This window comes from Argiope bruennichi, chromosome 2 (genome assembly GCF_947563725.1).
Source record: "Argiope bruennichi chromosome 2, qqArgBrue1.1, whole genome shotgun sequence".
NCBI lineage: Eukaryota > Metazoa > Arthropoda > Arachnida > Araneae > Araneidae > Argiope > Argiope bruennichi.
The window spans coordinates 62,265,703-62,280,175 of record NC_079152.1 but is presented as its reverse complement, the minus strand read 5'-3'; the positions used below and the strand labels follow the sequence as shown (position 1 = coordinate 62,280,175).

Below are 14,473 nucleotides of genomic sequence, written 5' to 3'. Positions count from 1 at the left end.
TAAATGAGCAAAGTAGGTTTTGAAAACCAAGCAATTTTAAAGATTATTCTTGTTATGTACTATTATAGCAATGGAAGAAATTTAATTTTCACTCTTGTTAAAAAGATGATTTGTTTCAAAAGAATTTAATGCCTATTGCAGTTTATAGCATTCCTATATGTATAAAAATGTATTTGATTACAATTTTGGCTTAATGGTCTAATTTCATTTTCTTTTGAATAGATGTTAAACGATCTTCGAAGGCAGTTAATACCCAAAGACATTCATTCAGCTTACATGATAAGTAATCAATCAAAAAATAGAAGCATGTATATTTTACCAAGTAAGAAATTTTTCATAAATTTTGCAATATAAAGTGTTACACATCCATTTGTTTTAAAATTTGTATTTTTTCATTTCATATTTATATCAGTTTCCAATTTATATATTTGCATCAGAAAATTATCCAAGATCATATAGATCAATAATCATATCATAATAATCATATCGTAAGATCATATTAGATCAATAATGTTTTAAAATTATTATATTTTTTAAATACCTTTCTTATTTAAAACCTTGATAAAGATTTTTATATTAATTTAAGTTATGCTTTTAAAGCTGAGCAATTGTTATGAAAAAATTTTGAATCTATTAATCATTTGATGATCTCATTTTAACAAAACTTCAATAGATCTACTTATATTTTTTTATTAGTTACCTCCAAATTTAAATTTCTTCTTAAAAATAAATGTTAATCTATTAAAATGTTACAAATATTTATTGTAAAGAATAAATAACTTTTCATTTTCTATTGATGTAATATCTATATTTTTGGAAAAATTAATGATATATTCTTCTCGTAGGTGACAGAACTCGACCACTTTTGGGGAATACCTCTTATGATTCAGATTACATAAATGCTGTTTTTATTGATGTAATTGGTTTTCTAAACTATTAATTTTCTATTTTTTAAATTAATGTTTGACTAATTTTTATGATTTCAACTGTTACTAATTTTTTAAATTGTTTGTTTGAATTTTATATGTTTACTAGCCAGTTTTAGTCAAAAGGAATATTGATTGTATTTCATGTACATAAAATTTTTGTTGTTTCACCTTTTCAGTGTTCCTTGAACAAAATATTTGAAATTTCAGATTGTAGGCATTTAGTCCTTATTATATTAAAAACATAATATCTTGTTCATTGTGTTAATGCTCTGTATTATTCCTTGTCTGTGAACACCTTAAAATTGAATTTTGATGTAAAATTGTATATAATGTAAAATTCAATTAATATAATCACCTGTTAGATGTGTTGAAAGAACGATTCTTACTGCTTTCTGCTACAAATATTTATTACAGAATACAAAGTGTTTGAAGAACTTACAGGAACCATGGTACTTACAATAGGAGATGATGGCACAACATTGAGACAAGCACAAATCATAAGATGTGTGCTTAGTAGTTTTTAAAGCGCCAAAGAATCTTTTGGTGCTTCAAAAGCTACGCAATCTTCAAAACAGAGTGTGTGCTATATTTTCTTTTGAAGAAATAATTAGGGTAATCTTGATTTGATTTGAGCTGGAGAGAAATAATGTCGGAAAGTTGAAAATCCCAGTCGAATTCGTAGATAAATGGATTCAGCTCAAAGCGTGTGTGTGTGCAGAAATGTTGAAAGGGGAAATTTTCATTTCTTCATAGCACCATTACTATAAAAGATCAAAAAATGATTTAAATCGAACAAGTTATTTCATCATTGTAATAAATAATTTTTGTATTTGCAGTTGTTTAGAATTTAGGACTGAAAAGAGATTTTCAATCACCAAGTTGAATTATTTTTAACCTAAGACTCTGCCACCTCATTAACTCTCATTAGATGCACTCTCTTCTACTTTTTTTCATTCTCAAAGTTTCAAACTTATATAAATATCATAGGCATAATTGGAGAAGGAGATGAAATTTTTTCCCTCATATTACTACAAAATCAATTTTTAGCCCCTAACTTGTAAGAAATTGCAGTTATTGAAAAGCTTTCAATGCCAGTGTTGTTTATTATGATGAGACAATAATTTTTTCTTCTTAAATTGCCTTTCTACTTTTAGTTACAAGGAAGTTATGGGTGAAAAAAAAATTATTTTTTTCATCTTCCTCTTTCAGGAGTCCAACTTAAATTTTTACCTTCTCTGAAATATAGTGAGTAGAACCAATTCAAATCAAATAAAAATTTCTGTCCTTATTGCATTTAAAAAATAATGTGGGAGCATTAAAAAGATGATGCATTTGAAAAACATCCTGATTTACAAGTTCAATTCCAAGATACACTGTATGGTAATTTGAACTTATCTAGTGTTTTATCACTTCTTAATGTTACTATCATGAATTTTGAAATGTCCTGTGTATAACATTAATGCAATGAATATGAAAGAAACTTTTGAATTTCTGCATCATAGGCAGAAAGTACATTTTACTCTGGTATGCTTTCAGTAAACAATCCTCCCACTTTTTGATTAATAAAAAATGCAGCTTATCAAAACTATATATATCTTTTAGATAATCTTTATATCATGCATCTTATTATAAACTTTGCTTTTCCTTTTTCATTTTTTAATGCAGTTGAATTAAAATCACTTATTTCCAAACTTTGCCAGCAAAAATAGATCCTCTAATCATTTTGATTCTATTAATATTGTTATTGAACAAATCTTGAGAGTAGATTTTCAGTACCCAGCATAGTGCCAATCTTTTACTGTGTTGGACAAATGTTGCCCATATTTAATTTTTCTTTGGTTGAAAAATATCTTAACACTGTATTCTTATAACTTTAATTCCAATTTTACCTTTTAAAAATGAATTTAATATAGCTCTTTATAACAATTGAAGCATGAAAATATTAAATTTTATGAAAGGCTCAAGTTTAAACTGAAGATACATGTGTGCAACATACAATTACTTTATTCTGTATAAATCACTGTCTATTCATTTCAAATATAATCATTTTAAAATCTGAAAGAAATTATCCATTCACACTGCCCTTGAATTACAGTAAGGGTATTTATTATTCCATCATATTATTTTATCTTCATTTTTCTTTATTCTTGAATGTTAGAGCGATTATTTTGTACATCTGTTGATAATTGCATATTTCTAAACTAGTGAAAGATCTTAATAATGCACTACTTAGTGCTATTTTATTTAATTTGTTATGACTTAATTTTTTCCATCTGTTTCAAACCCAAGACAGCTTCGTGATGAATTCCATACAAGATTAAAATAATATTCAGAAAGCCTTTTGAACAAAAACCACACAATGCAAACTCATTTTTATGTTTAAAAAAACGATTAATAGTATATTCAGGCCTTAAATTTGAGAAAAATGCTAGAGCGATTAATTGATTCAGTATGAAATTAAACTTTAAAGTTATCAATAAGTAAAAACAATATACTTAATGAATATAAAGATGTATTTTATACCTATGACAGACTTAAGTATTTTATTGTTATTTAATTATTATTTTTTTATGATTGTGGATTATTTTCTTAGAATGGTCTAGTTTTTAAAATAAATTTACTTTTAATTGAACTATTTTTTAATATTAATTGTTTATTTTTTCTTTTACAGAGCTACACAAAGAAAGATGCATTTGTTGCAACCCAGTATCCTCTTCCAGAAACAGTTGTAGATTTTTGGAGAATGATATTTACATTGAAATCTGGAATAATCATACTACTTCAAAATATCCCATTTTCTGATTCAGTAATAATTTGCTTTATTTTTTATTTTTTTAAATTTTTTTTTCCAATATACCAAGTGAAACAAAATAAAATCTGTTATTTACATATATTAACATACTTTTAATTTTCATGGAAATGGCTTGGATTAAGAGATTCTGTTTGGTGTGAAAACTTGTTATAATAATAGTATAAGGCTTTTAGCATGTTAATACTTTAAATATTAAAGTGCAATAGCCAGCTAATTCCAAAAAAGTAACCTTCAAACTTCTGATATAATTATATACTAGTCAGTTGCCAATATGAGTTACTGCCAAACAAACAGGTAATAGTGTGTTATAGACTGCTAACTAGGTGGTCAAGATAAGAAAAAACAATTGTTGTTTATTCTTTTTTAAACTAATAATTTCAAATTGAATTAACTACCTACAGATACTTTTAATAAAATATTTATCATATTTATGTATGAAAGAACCACTCATTTTCATATAATAATCCAATATTTCTTGATAATTAAACAAAATAAAAATTGTAAATACAACTTTCATGGAGATAAATAATTAATGTAGTTACTTTTTGTCATAAAAAATATTTTTTATTGGAAGATTTTTAAAACTTTTCTGTTTTTATTTATTTTTAATTGCATGCAAGAGCTTGAACATTATAATCAACATAAAAATATTGAGAACAAAAAAAAAAAAAAAAAAAAAAAAAAGATATTCTGCATATTAATAAAGACAACTGTGTGTGTTCACAAAAGCAATGTTTCTTCAGGAGATCTGTTGCATTTAAAATTTATGAATTTCAAATCTTTTATCTAAGTATTCAATATATTAATAGTTCTATCTGTTTCATGTGTGCTTCCAATTAATTCCGTAAATGTGTGTGTGGGGGGGATTATAATTTTTTTATCTAATGATTTTAATGATAATTGTAGTCATTATTTAATATAAATTTCTTTCCATAATTATTTAACTACTTAAAAATCATTTATTTATCATATATAGAAAAAGTTAGTTTGTGAATAAGAATGATAATTCTTTTAATAATATTTTTTGAAGTTATTTATTTCAAAAGATTATGTATAAACAATCCATGCAAAATTGATTGACAGACTGCTGCACTACCACCTGTGTTTTTCATTCTTGTCCTTGATTAGTAAATAAGCTAAGCCAAAAGTTTGAAGGTTATTTTCTGGATATTAGTTGATGATTGCACTTTAATAATTTAAAGAATGAGCATCTTAAATGTATACTATTAATCTAATTGAATTGAATCCTAAACTGAGTTTTCTTATTTGTGCCCTCCTCTTGTTAGTTCTTCTAAATTTTTATACAGTAATCATTATGGATTACCTTTAATTAAGTTGTTAATTCTCTTAAAACATCATTTTTTCACTTTATGAAAGTATGATAATCTTATCTATTACTTTACAGAAATAATAACAATCTGTCCCAAAAAAACTGAACATATTAAATTTATAAGTTAATGATAAAATGATGATTTCACTTATATTTCAGAACATGTACCAGTCAGTATTGGTGTAGTTACTAATTTCAGTATATGATTTGAAAAAACAGAGAATTAGCTCTATAATTATTTAATTAGTATTGATTAAATATTTTCAAATACACTTTTTATAATATATTTCTGTATATAAAAAGCATATTTGAAAATCTATAAACTATTGATTTGAATAAACTGTCAACATAACATTTGCATATGAAATTAAAAGAGGAAAAACAGCTATCAAATGGGAAGAAAACCTTTCCCTCTATTGTTTTTTTTTTATCAAAACTTATTTTATTATATAAAAAAATAATTATCAGATATTTGAGTTTCACAACTATTTTTGTTTAGGAAAATCCCCGATTTTGGCCTGAACATGGTAGTCAACATTTTGGAAGATTCCTTGTGAAATTTGAATCTATTATTGAAGAAAATGATGTTGCGATTATTGGTCTCTTTGTAAATGACACAGAATCTGAGGTAATTTTTCTTTCATACCATTAGTAGCTTTATACATTTTTTTTAAAAAAAATTATGTTGTTCTTCATTGTGGAGAACTTTCTTCTAAAAGGTAAATTTATGCTTGGAATAAAAATATCATCAATTTTAATAAACAATGCATTTATATTTTCAACTAAAAGTACATTAACTATGTCATCTAAAGTTATGTTTGCATATATAAATTGCTTTGCATTTTCCTTTATCTTATTAAAATTATGATGGGGGAAAAATCTAATTATTCATTGAAACTGCATGAACTCTGAATTTAGGAACATTAATTCTGAATGAATTAATGTTGAATGTAATTCTATAATTGGAAAAAAAGACAAAAATTCACTTTAAACGAATATTTTTATTTTATTTTTTTGCATTTAATAGGGGTATAAATAATTCTAATTTTAGTTGTTACAATATATTTTGATACTGTAATATTACTTAAAAAAGATTTTTCTGTAATTGAAATGACAACAGCATTTTAACTTAAATTATTTGTATACTATACTTTAGCATTTTTTTGATGAGCAAGATCCAACATTTTAATTTTATTCAAGAGACATCAGAAAAATAAAGGAAAGTGAAGAGAATATCAATCATGATTTTTTGATTAAAATTTCCTTCAGAATTCATCAAAAGGAAATTAAAAGAATCAATTGTTTTATAAATATTCCTCTCTTAACCAATAGTTTGCTAAATTGTCAGATTTCTAAGCATTCAAAATAATTGTAACACTGTTTTTAGAGTGAAAAATGGACTTTTTATTGGTTGAAAATGGTAATGACCAGTATTGTTTTATGGATTAAATAATAAAGATTAATATTACTTTATATGTAATTGTTTGATAATTGTTTTAGGAAAAGAATTTACCTGTCTGTGTAAAGTTACTCCAAATTAAATCGTGGTCTGTTGATTGTAAATTGCCATCTGACATATTATCCATTTTAGAAGCGGAGAAGTTCATAAGTGCTTGTGAAAGTGAATTAAGGAATAATGTAATAGTCATTACTTGTCTGTAAGTAATTACTTGCTCCTTCTTTATAAAATTTTCTTCAGGGAATTCTTATGTGTGTGTTTTATTATTATTATTATTATTTATTTTCTCATAGACTTAGAATAGAGAAAATATAGTTATAGCCAAAAAAAAAAAAAAAAAAATTCGAACTCTAGATTTTAGTGAATCTTAGACGTCCCTAATTTCGAAAAGCACATTTTTAGAAAATGTCCTCTGTCTGTCTGTGACAAAGATTATTCAGAAATGCTTTGATTTAAATGGACGAAATTTGATATACGAACTTAGTATCAAATTTGTAGATTTCTATCAAATTTTAATAAAATTCGTTCTAAAGAAGTCTGTCTGTTCGAATATAAGTTAGCATGCCAACAAAACGAAGAGAACTAGATAGATAAAATTCGGTATACAGATTTAGCATTTTTAGTATAAACAGCTAGTGAATTTTGAGCCAAGTCCAAAAAGGGATTGACTGCCCATAGGTCTGAGATTTTAGAAACTCAAAGTCGCAATGACTTAAATATATTAAATTTGGTATATGATTATGTAACTGCAAATGTAGTTTTGTGTAGAATTTTTATTTTAATCAATTGGGAAAAACGCACCTAAAACACAAATTCGATTTTAGGATACTATTAACGGCATACAATTGATTAATCGCTAAATAACTCATCACATATGACACAATAGATTCAGTCAAAATGCTAAAGAATCGTCAAAGGTTAATATTTCTTAACTATTGTACGCCAATGTTATGCAAGGTATTCTCTGGGGCAGCACCTTTATTAAAGAGTATGCAAGAAAGTTTTGGGGAAATCATTCCCACTGGTTTTATCTGGGAGGAGGAATATCAAATATACTTTATTCCCTGTCTTTTGATTAAAAATTTATTTTTGGTGCCTTTTGAATATATTATTAAAGAGATAAAACATATTGTGAATAACTGAGTTTAATATTTATAAATATTTAGTATTTACACAAATAATTAGTACCTAAAGTATATATACAAATCCATCGGCTTTGACAAATATTTTCAAATCATATTTTCTTTCAAATCTTTGACAACATTTCAAATCAGTTTCATTTTTTTAAAATGGTTTCTACCTGTTACTTTTATTTTGGAAATAATATACTCAGAAAAGATATATTCCCATGGACAATATATAAAATATACTGATATATTTCCATAAACAATAATCAGGTCTGAATTTTTAATTTGAAAAATTTGACCAGTGTTGTTACGTCACCGGGTAAACAAGAAATTTAAAACTCGTCTAAAAAACCGGGGAAATGCAGGGAAATTTGAAAATTTTCATAAAAACCGTAAAAATATAAACAATTTTAGTTTCTGAATTATTTTTCCCTTCGAAAAAATACCGATATCTAAAGGTTACAAGAGTAAAAGTTAACAGTCATAGCTTCCAAAAACAAAACAATACCATTTGCGATTGTGTAATGCGGAAACTCACCACTTTCCCACTCTCACTCCTCTTTTTCTGTATAGATCAGTCCAGTTTCGGTTTGCGAGACAGTTCTTTTTCCCATGTGATTCCCGAATTGCAGCTAATAACCAAGAATGAGCTGCGTTAAAAGAACAAAATACATTTCTCTTGCGGGAGTAGCAATATTCAATCTACAGATGTTAAGTTGATGCGTTGATGTTAAGTTTACCAAGCTTGTTTATTGAATGATGTGTTTATTATTTAAGAAATTATGAGTTTATTCAGAATAAATTAAAGAATTTTTTTTAAACAATGAGCTGCTCAAAATACGTATTTAATATAAATTGGACAAATAAAAAAAATCATTCCTGTTTTTGCTGAATGAATTTGAGAACTCCCACAAAATCCATTTGTTGCGTACCGCTCGATTTGTAAGAAGTTAATAAACGTAAGTAATATGGGAAAACAGGCATTTTCTAGTCATGCCAAGAGAAGAAAGCATACGACTGCATGCCAATTCAAAAGAATCACTTAGTATCTAAAAGAAATACAGGAAAAGATTACACCGCAAATCCGAAAACGTCAAATTTAAATATTTCCGCATATGTTTTATGAAAGTGAAATAGTTAAAAAATGTGTGTTAGGCCATACATAAATGGCTTAGCTTATTTGCTATGGATTAGCCCCATAAACTGATGGCTGAAAAATCTTCAGAAGTTGCTGAAATTGGTGTCCAAACACATGAAATGTCAAAAAAGAATAATTTTAAAAAAAAAGCTAATCTTTCCTTGTAACGTTTTTTGTTAACTAATCATTAAATGGTTTGTATTTTGATAATAAAAATGATTCTTGCTTTATTTTACCAGAGTCCTGAATTTCCTATGGCTTACAATTAAGAAGAATGAGAGATAATATATACCCCCCTAATATATAAATTTTATCTTTCTAAATTCCAGATAATAACTAAAGATTTAAAAAAATTTCTGAATGTAAATATAAACCTTCTTTTCATATGCTATTATTTCGAATAATATTGAATTGGTTCTTCCTTCCCTTGCATTTTCCACTCCTTAAAACCATATTGCATTATAACTAGCACATGAGTGCTATTCCTGCATTTCATCATATCTTGAATGGAAGTACTGGAAAAAAATAGTTTTTTCTTTCCCGGATTCAAGTGGCAATCCTAATGACAAAAATAAATAAATAAATTGTTATGATTTACTATTTTAGTGACAAATTTATCACAATTTTTAAACAGATTGTGTGAGAAGAAAAAGTAAAAATAATAAAAATTTTGGCGAAACAAATTGACTTTTACTAAAGAGAATTTTAGAAAATTGGTACATAAATCTTACTGGAAAACGAAAATCCAAAAATTCGATATGTGAGTGTATATGATGAAACACGCTCATTAGTGTATAAAGATTCTTTATTCTTCATGCACTTTCAAATTAATACTAGCAAAACATACACGAAACATACACAGTATAAAGCACTTGCAGTTATAGTAACAAATAATAATAATGGGGGAAAAAAGCCGCTGCCGCAACAGCACAAAACACTTAAGAGATTTTAATTAACTACTCACTACAGCTGAGCTCTACTCAACTGACAAGAGCTCTCTTTGTCTCTCATTTTTTATAGTTTCTATGATAAGGAAAAAAAAAACTTTTAAAAACCTTTTGCCATACCTTCTCACCTAATTAAAAAAACCGTCAAAATTCCAATAGTTTCACAGACTTTTGTTCTTATCACCAATCTCGAGGATCAATTAGAGCTATTTGTAGAACTTTCTCCGGTACCATGAAAGTAACTGCACAAAGAAGCAACTGTCAATTCGTAACACTATGATTAGGTGAAAATGGACATCTCTAAATTGTCGAATTGCTTAGCAGACAAATTATATATATATAGTATGTATTAATAGGCTTTTAAATATATTTAACCTTATAAATCAATTGCATATTTATATTATTGAATTATTTTATAGTGATTGCAGCACAATTAAATGAATGGTGAAAATTATCTAACTTGCAGTATTATATATAACATACATTTTGATAAAAATTTAATTAACAGCCATCGATTTGCATAGAAATAATACTATTTAAAAGAGTAATGTGTTCATTCTTATAATAGTTGTGGTTTGATTGACAATGTATAGAATTTAAGATTGTAAACTGATAATTAAAAATTTGAATTGTTCAGATTACTAAATTTTAATGTAAAGTCATAGAACTGAAAGTTCAATACCACAGAAGGTCTATGATTTTACCAAAAAAAAAAAAATTTCTTAATTACAAATTTAATTGCAGGTATAAAATATTTAAGAAATTCTAAATTAAATTGATTATATATGTGTGTATTTTCTTTAATTGCTTATGTCTTGACATTTATCAGTTTATTTAAAATGATTTCTATTTAATAATTATAGAGATGGCGTAACAGCATGTGGTGTATTTTGTACATTTTTGCACATAATTGATCAAATGAGAGTTGCGCAAGAGATAAACATATTTCAATCTGTGAAGTGCACAAGAACCAACAGAATGCAGTTTATTAACACTTTGGTATGCTTTGATTTTATTTCTATTAATAAAATTCTTTGTGGTATAACCCCCCCCCCGAATGATTGCATTGTTCCTGAATGATTGATTTTTTTTAATAGTAAATAGATATATAATGATTTTAATTGTACATTAAATAGTTATAGGACATAAAATTTAACTTCTAAAGAAAAAAAAAATCAATCTTTTATAAATTCAGTTGTAATCTTAGTTGTAAATATAATTGAACATTAATAACAATTTTAATATATTCAGAAAATAGATAAATAACATTTCAGTGCATGGGAGAAAAAAAAGAAAGGTAATATAAATTTACATATTTTTTAATTCAGTTCTCTTGATAAGAGAGAAATATTATGAATTTCTACCTTAAAATATAAGAAATTTATTATAATAGATCTGTAACTGTTTTGTCTTGTTTTAATAGAAAATTAAATGCACTAGAATTTGAAAAATGTGATTATTAAAGAACTCTATTCAGTTTAAATGCACTATGTATATTTTTGCCCAACTTTAAAAAATTAATCAGTGCTGATTTACTAAGAATACATACTTTAAATTTTATAGTTAGTCTGAAATTTGTGTAAGAATTATGATTATTAGATATCAAAATCTAACTCCCTATTATAAATATATTTCAGTAAATTGAGATTTTCCTTATTTAAAAGTTAAATGTTGTCATGCAGTTATGTCTACTAGAGGAATTATTTAAATTCAACATTTTTAAAACATTTAAAAATGAAAAATTTAACCAAAATAAATATTTTTTTTCATCTAAATATATTAAAATTAAATGGTTTTATAGAAATTAATAAAATATTTTACAGTAAATTAAGTTTATCTATTGTCATATATGGACCCTTTTTCCTCTGCTTTCGTGGATGATTTTAATATTGACATGTGTAGAAATATTAACAATCAGTTAAAAATGTTAAATCATAATATATATGTTGCGAATTTGAAAAGTGAAATTACCTTTTACAAAATGTCGTCTAGATATTTTTCTTCCTATAAGAAATTAATGTTGAATAACTGTAATGAAATACCAAATAAAAAGGTTAAAGATATGGTTAATGTTTAAAAATTATATTAAAATAACTTTCATAAAGTCAAGGCTAGGAGCATGAGGAATAGGCAAAAGGCCAAAATGTTAATTTCTGTATCATTTTTTTAATGGCTCATCTTCTTTTCCTAGAATTTAAGGATCCTGCAGTTTCTTATCACTAAATCACTCTGTAAACACACTGCTTAAAAAGAACCCGGGAATTAAAAAAAAAATAAATTATACTATTGTAAAACTATAGCAGCATTATAATTACATAAGCGTAAATTGTCAGCATTTCCGAGCATTACTTGTTTACGAAATATGTCATTATTATAAAAAGCTTAGAATTAAATTCAAAGAATTTAGTTTTCTACATTCCAATATTGTTCTTTGATATCTTGTCTGTTCAGTTTCTCCTCTCTTCCTCATGAAATCAAAGTAGCACCTTATTAGGTAATCAAAGTGAAAAAGATTTTGAAATTTCTTTCAAGTCATGATGATTCGATAATGCAATACTAGATTAATCTTTGCATATGATGGTTTTTCTGAATTGAATAAATTTGCATTTTTGAAGTAAATGTTATAATTTAAAGCGATTATACATTTTAAATTTAAAAGTACCATATTTATAAGTAAAGAAATTAAAAACTTTGTGTGTACATAGATGAATGTTAAAAAGCATATTTATTATTTTTACACTATGTGAATTTTTTTTAAAAAAATTATACAACTTTTTGCCATTACCTCCATGTAAGCCAATGTTTTTATACAATTTTCCATTTTGTAATTGAAGTGTAATACTGAGGGAAATAAAAACTTGCTCCATGTTTTGGTGATAACCAAAATACGCATCTATGTGTATATACATGGATTTAATTGCTTTAAAATTACGAGTTCCAAGCATATATACCGAAATATTACGACGCAACAGATTTTTAACTAATCAACTAAATAATAACAATAAATGCCTCTGTCATCACTTATTGAATGATTCAAGAAATTAAAAAAAAATTACTACTTTTTACTATCAATTAATAAAACGAAATTGGGGAATAGTTATTTTCAGCACATTACATTTTATTATATTCAGATAGTTCTAAAAATTTTTGATTGCTTTTCATTACAGAAAATATTTAACAATCAGGAATTAATGAATTCCATTCATTATTTTTCAAAATTTATTTTGATAAGATTTTGCTTGTATAATTTATTATATAAGTAAATTTCAGAAATATTTAATATATAAGCATATCCAAATTACCTTTTTACAGGAGCAATATAAATTTTTATTTGAATTGGTAAAAGCTTTTCTAGAAATTAAGAGGTAAGTAATTTGTTTTCTTTAATTATATATTATGCCTAAATAGTTAAAATGCTTGATCAATTAATTATTACCTTTAAAAAATGAATGAATCTGAATTCAATTTCAATACAAAACTTATATAAAATATAAATGTAACATTGTTTATAGTAACAGAATATAACAATTAACTAATTAAATTTCAATTTAATGATTTGAAGTTAATGTATAAAATTTGAATTAGCAGTTTATATTTCATTATTTCAGGGCTCCAGAATGGATTTAAAAATCCACCACTATTCTGAAGAGACTATACTGCCTTAACAAAATTTGTTATGATTCATATATTAAGCAACCACCTCCTGTAACTAACAGTCGAATCTTGAAATATATATTTATACAAAACTATTTTGCATGATTTATGATAAATACTGTTTTCTAATTCATCCAGATGAAATAGAAGGCAATAAAAATGGCAAACTTAGCAGTACTTTTATCGACTGATTTCACAAGTATCTTTTTGATCATGGAATCGAACCCATAATGGTTCTTTTAACAGTTTCTTAATGCTGTCTTTTGAGATAACAGAACTAAATCACATACGCTCCATCAACACCTTTGATTTTATAATTGTATATAATTAGTTTCTGATATTGGATTTTCTTAAAATTTGGTTTCCAGTTCCATCATAAAAGTGGGCCTAACTATAAAATGTTTACCTTATTTTAACCCTTTAAAGGGCCATTTTTTTCTAGTCATATTATGTTAAAATATTTTTAGGCCTGGAATTAGAATAAGAAAAGGAATTCATTTAGCTTGTAAGATAAATTTAATTCGATTAATTAATTCATTTGGTTAATTAATAATTAAGTAACAAATCAAGACGCATCATTTTGTGTGAGATAAAGAACTGAAGCATCTAAGTTTCTGTCTTTCTAAAAAAATTTGTAAGAACTTATGCCAACCTACATAATTTCATACAAAGATTGATAAATTTGGTGGGAAACATACTTCCCACGGCCTTAGAAAGGGTTAAAATATAAATTAGGAACTGCCAAAAGTTATAATTGAAAAAGATTAATATGAATACACAATATATAATTTAATTTATTTTTTTTAAAAAATTATGTCTTATACAGATGTCTTGAAAAAATGTGCAAATTGCAGAAAATGTTGATTCTGAAGCAAAATTGAATTTTTAATTGGCTTAAATCCTTATTAACAAAGAACTTAAAATATCTTATTCTATTGGTATACCTTAAAATAAGAAAGTATTAATAACATATTTGTATATGGTGTCTCTAAGAGTTAATACAAATTTTTAAGATATATTAGACATACAGAAAAAAGTTATACCTTATGGCAGGAAATGGGATCAGACATACTAAAA

The 14,473-nt window shown here is 25.6% G+C and overlaps 1 protein-coding gene across 3 annotated transcripts in view; it reads left to right on the top strand.

Annotated features, from left to right (window-relative positions):
- LOC129990536 (receptor-type tyrosine-protein phosphatase T-like) overlaps positions 1 to 13,567 on the top strand; it is a 94,506-nt gene extending 80,939 nt beyond the window's left edge. For all 3 annotated transcript variants that reach the window (XM_056098164.1, XM_056098166.1, XM_056098165.1), the window contains 8 exons: positions 223 to 322; positions 846 to 916; positions 3,601 to 3,735; positions 5,571 to 5,699; positions 6,572 to 6,729; positions 10,606 to 10,741; positions 13,055 to 13,107; positions 13,351 to 13,567. In XM_056098164.1, the coding sequence (XP_055954139.1) occupies positions 223 to 322; positions 846 to 916; positions 3,601 to 3,735; positions 5,571 to 5,699; positions 6,572 to 6,729; positions 10,606 to 10,741; positions 13,055 to 13,107; positions 13,351 to 13,369 (801 nt within the window). In that variant the 3' untranslated portion in view covers positions 13,370 to 13,567. The remainder of the gene's footprint in view (positions 1 to 222; positions 323 to 845; positions 917 to 3,600; positions 3,736 to 5,570; positions 5,700 to 6,571; positions 6,730 to 10,605; positions 10,742 to 13,054; positions 13,108 to 13,350) is intronic.
- Positions 13,568 to 14,473: the final 906 nt, after the last annotated feature.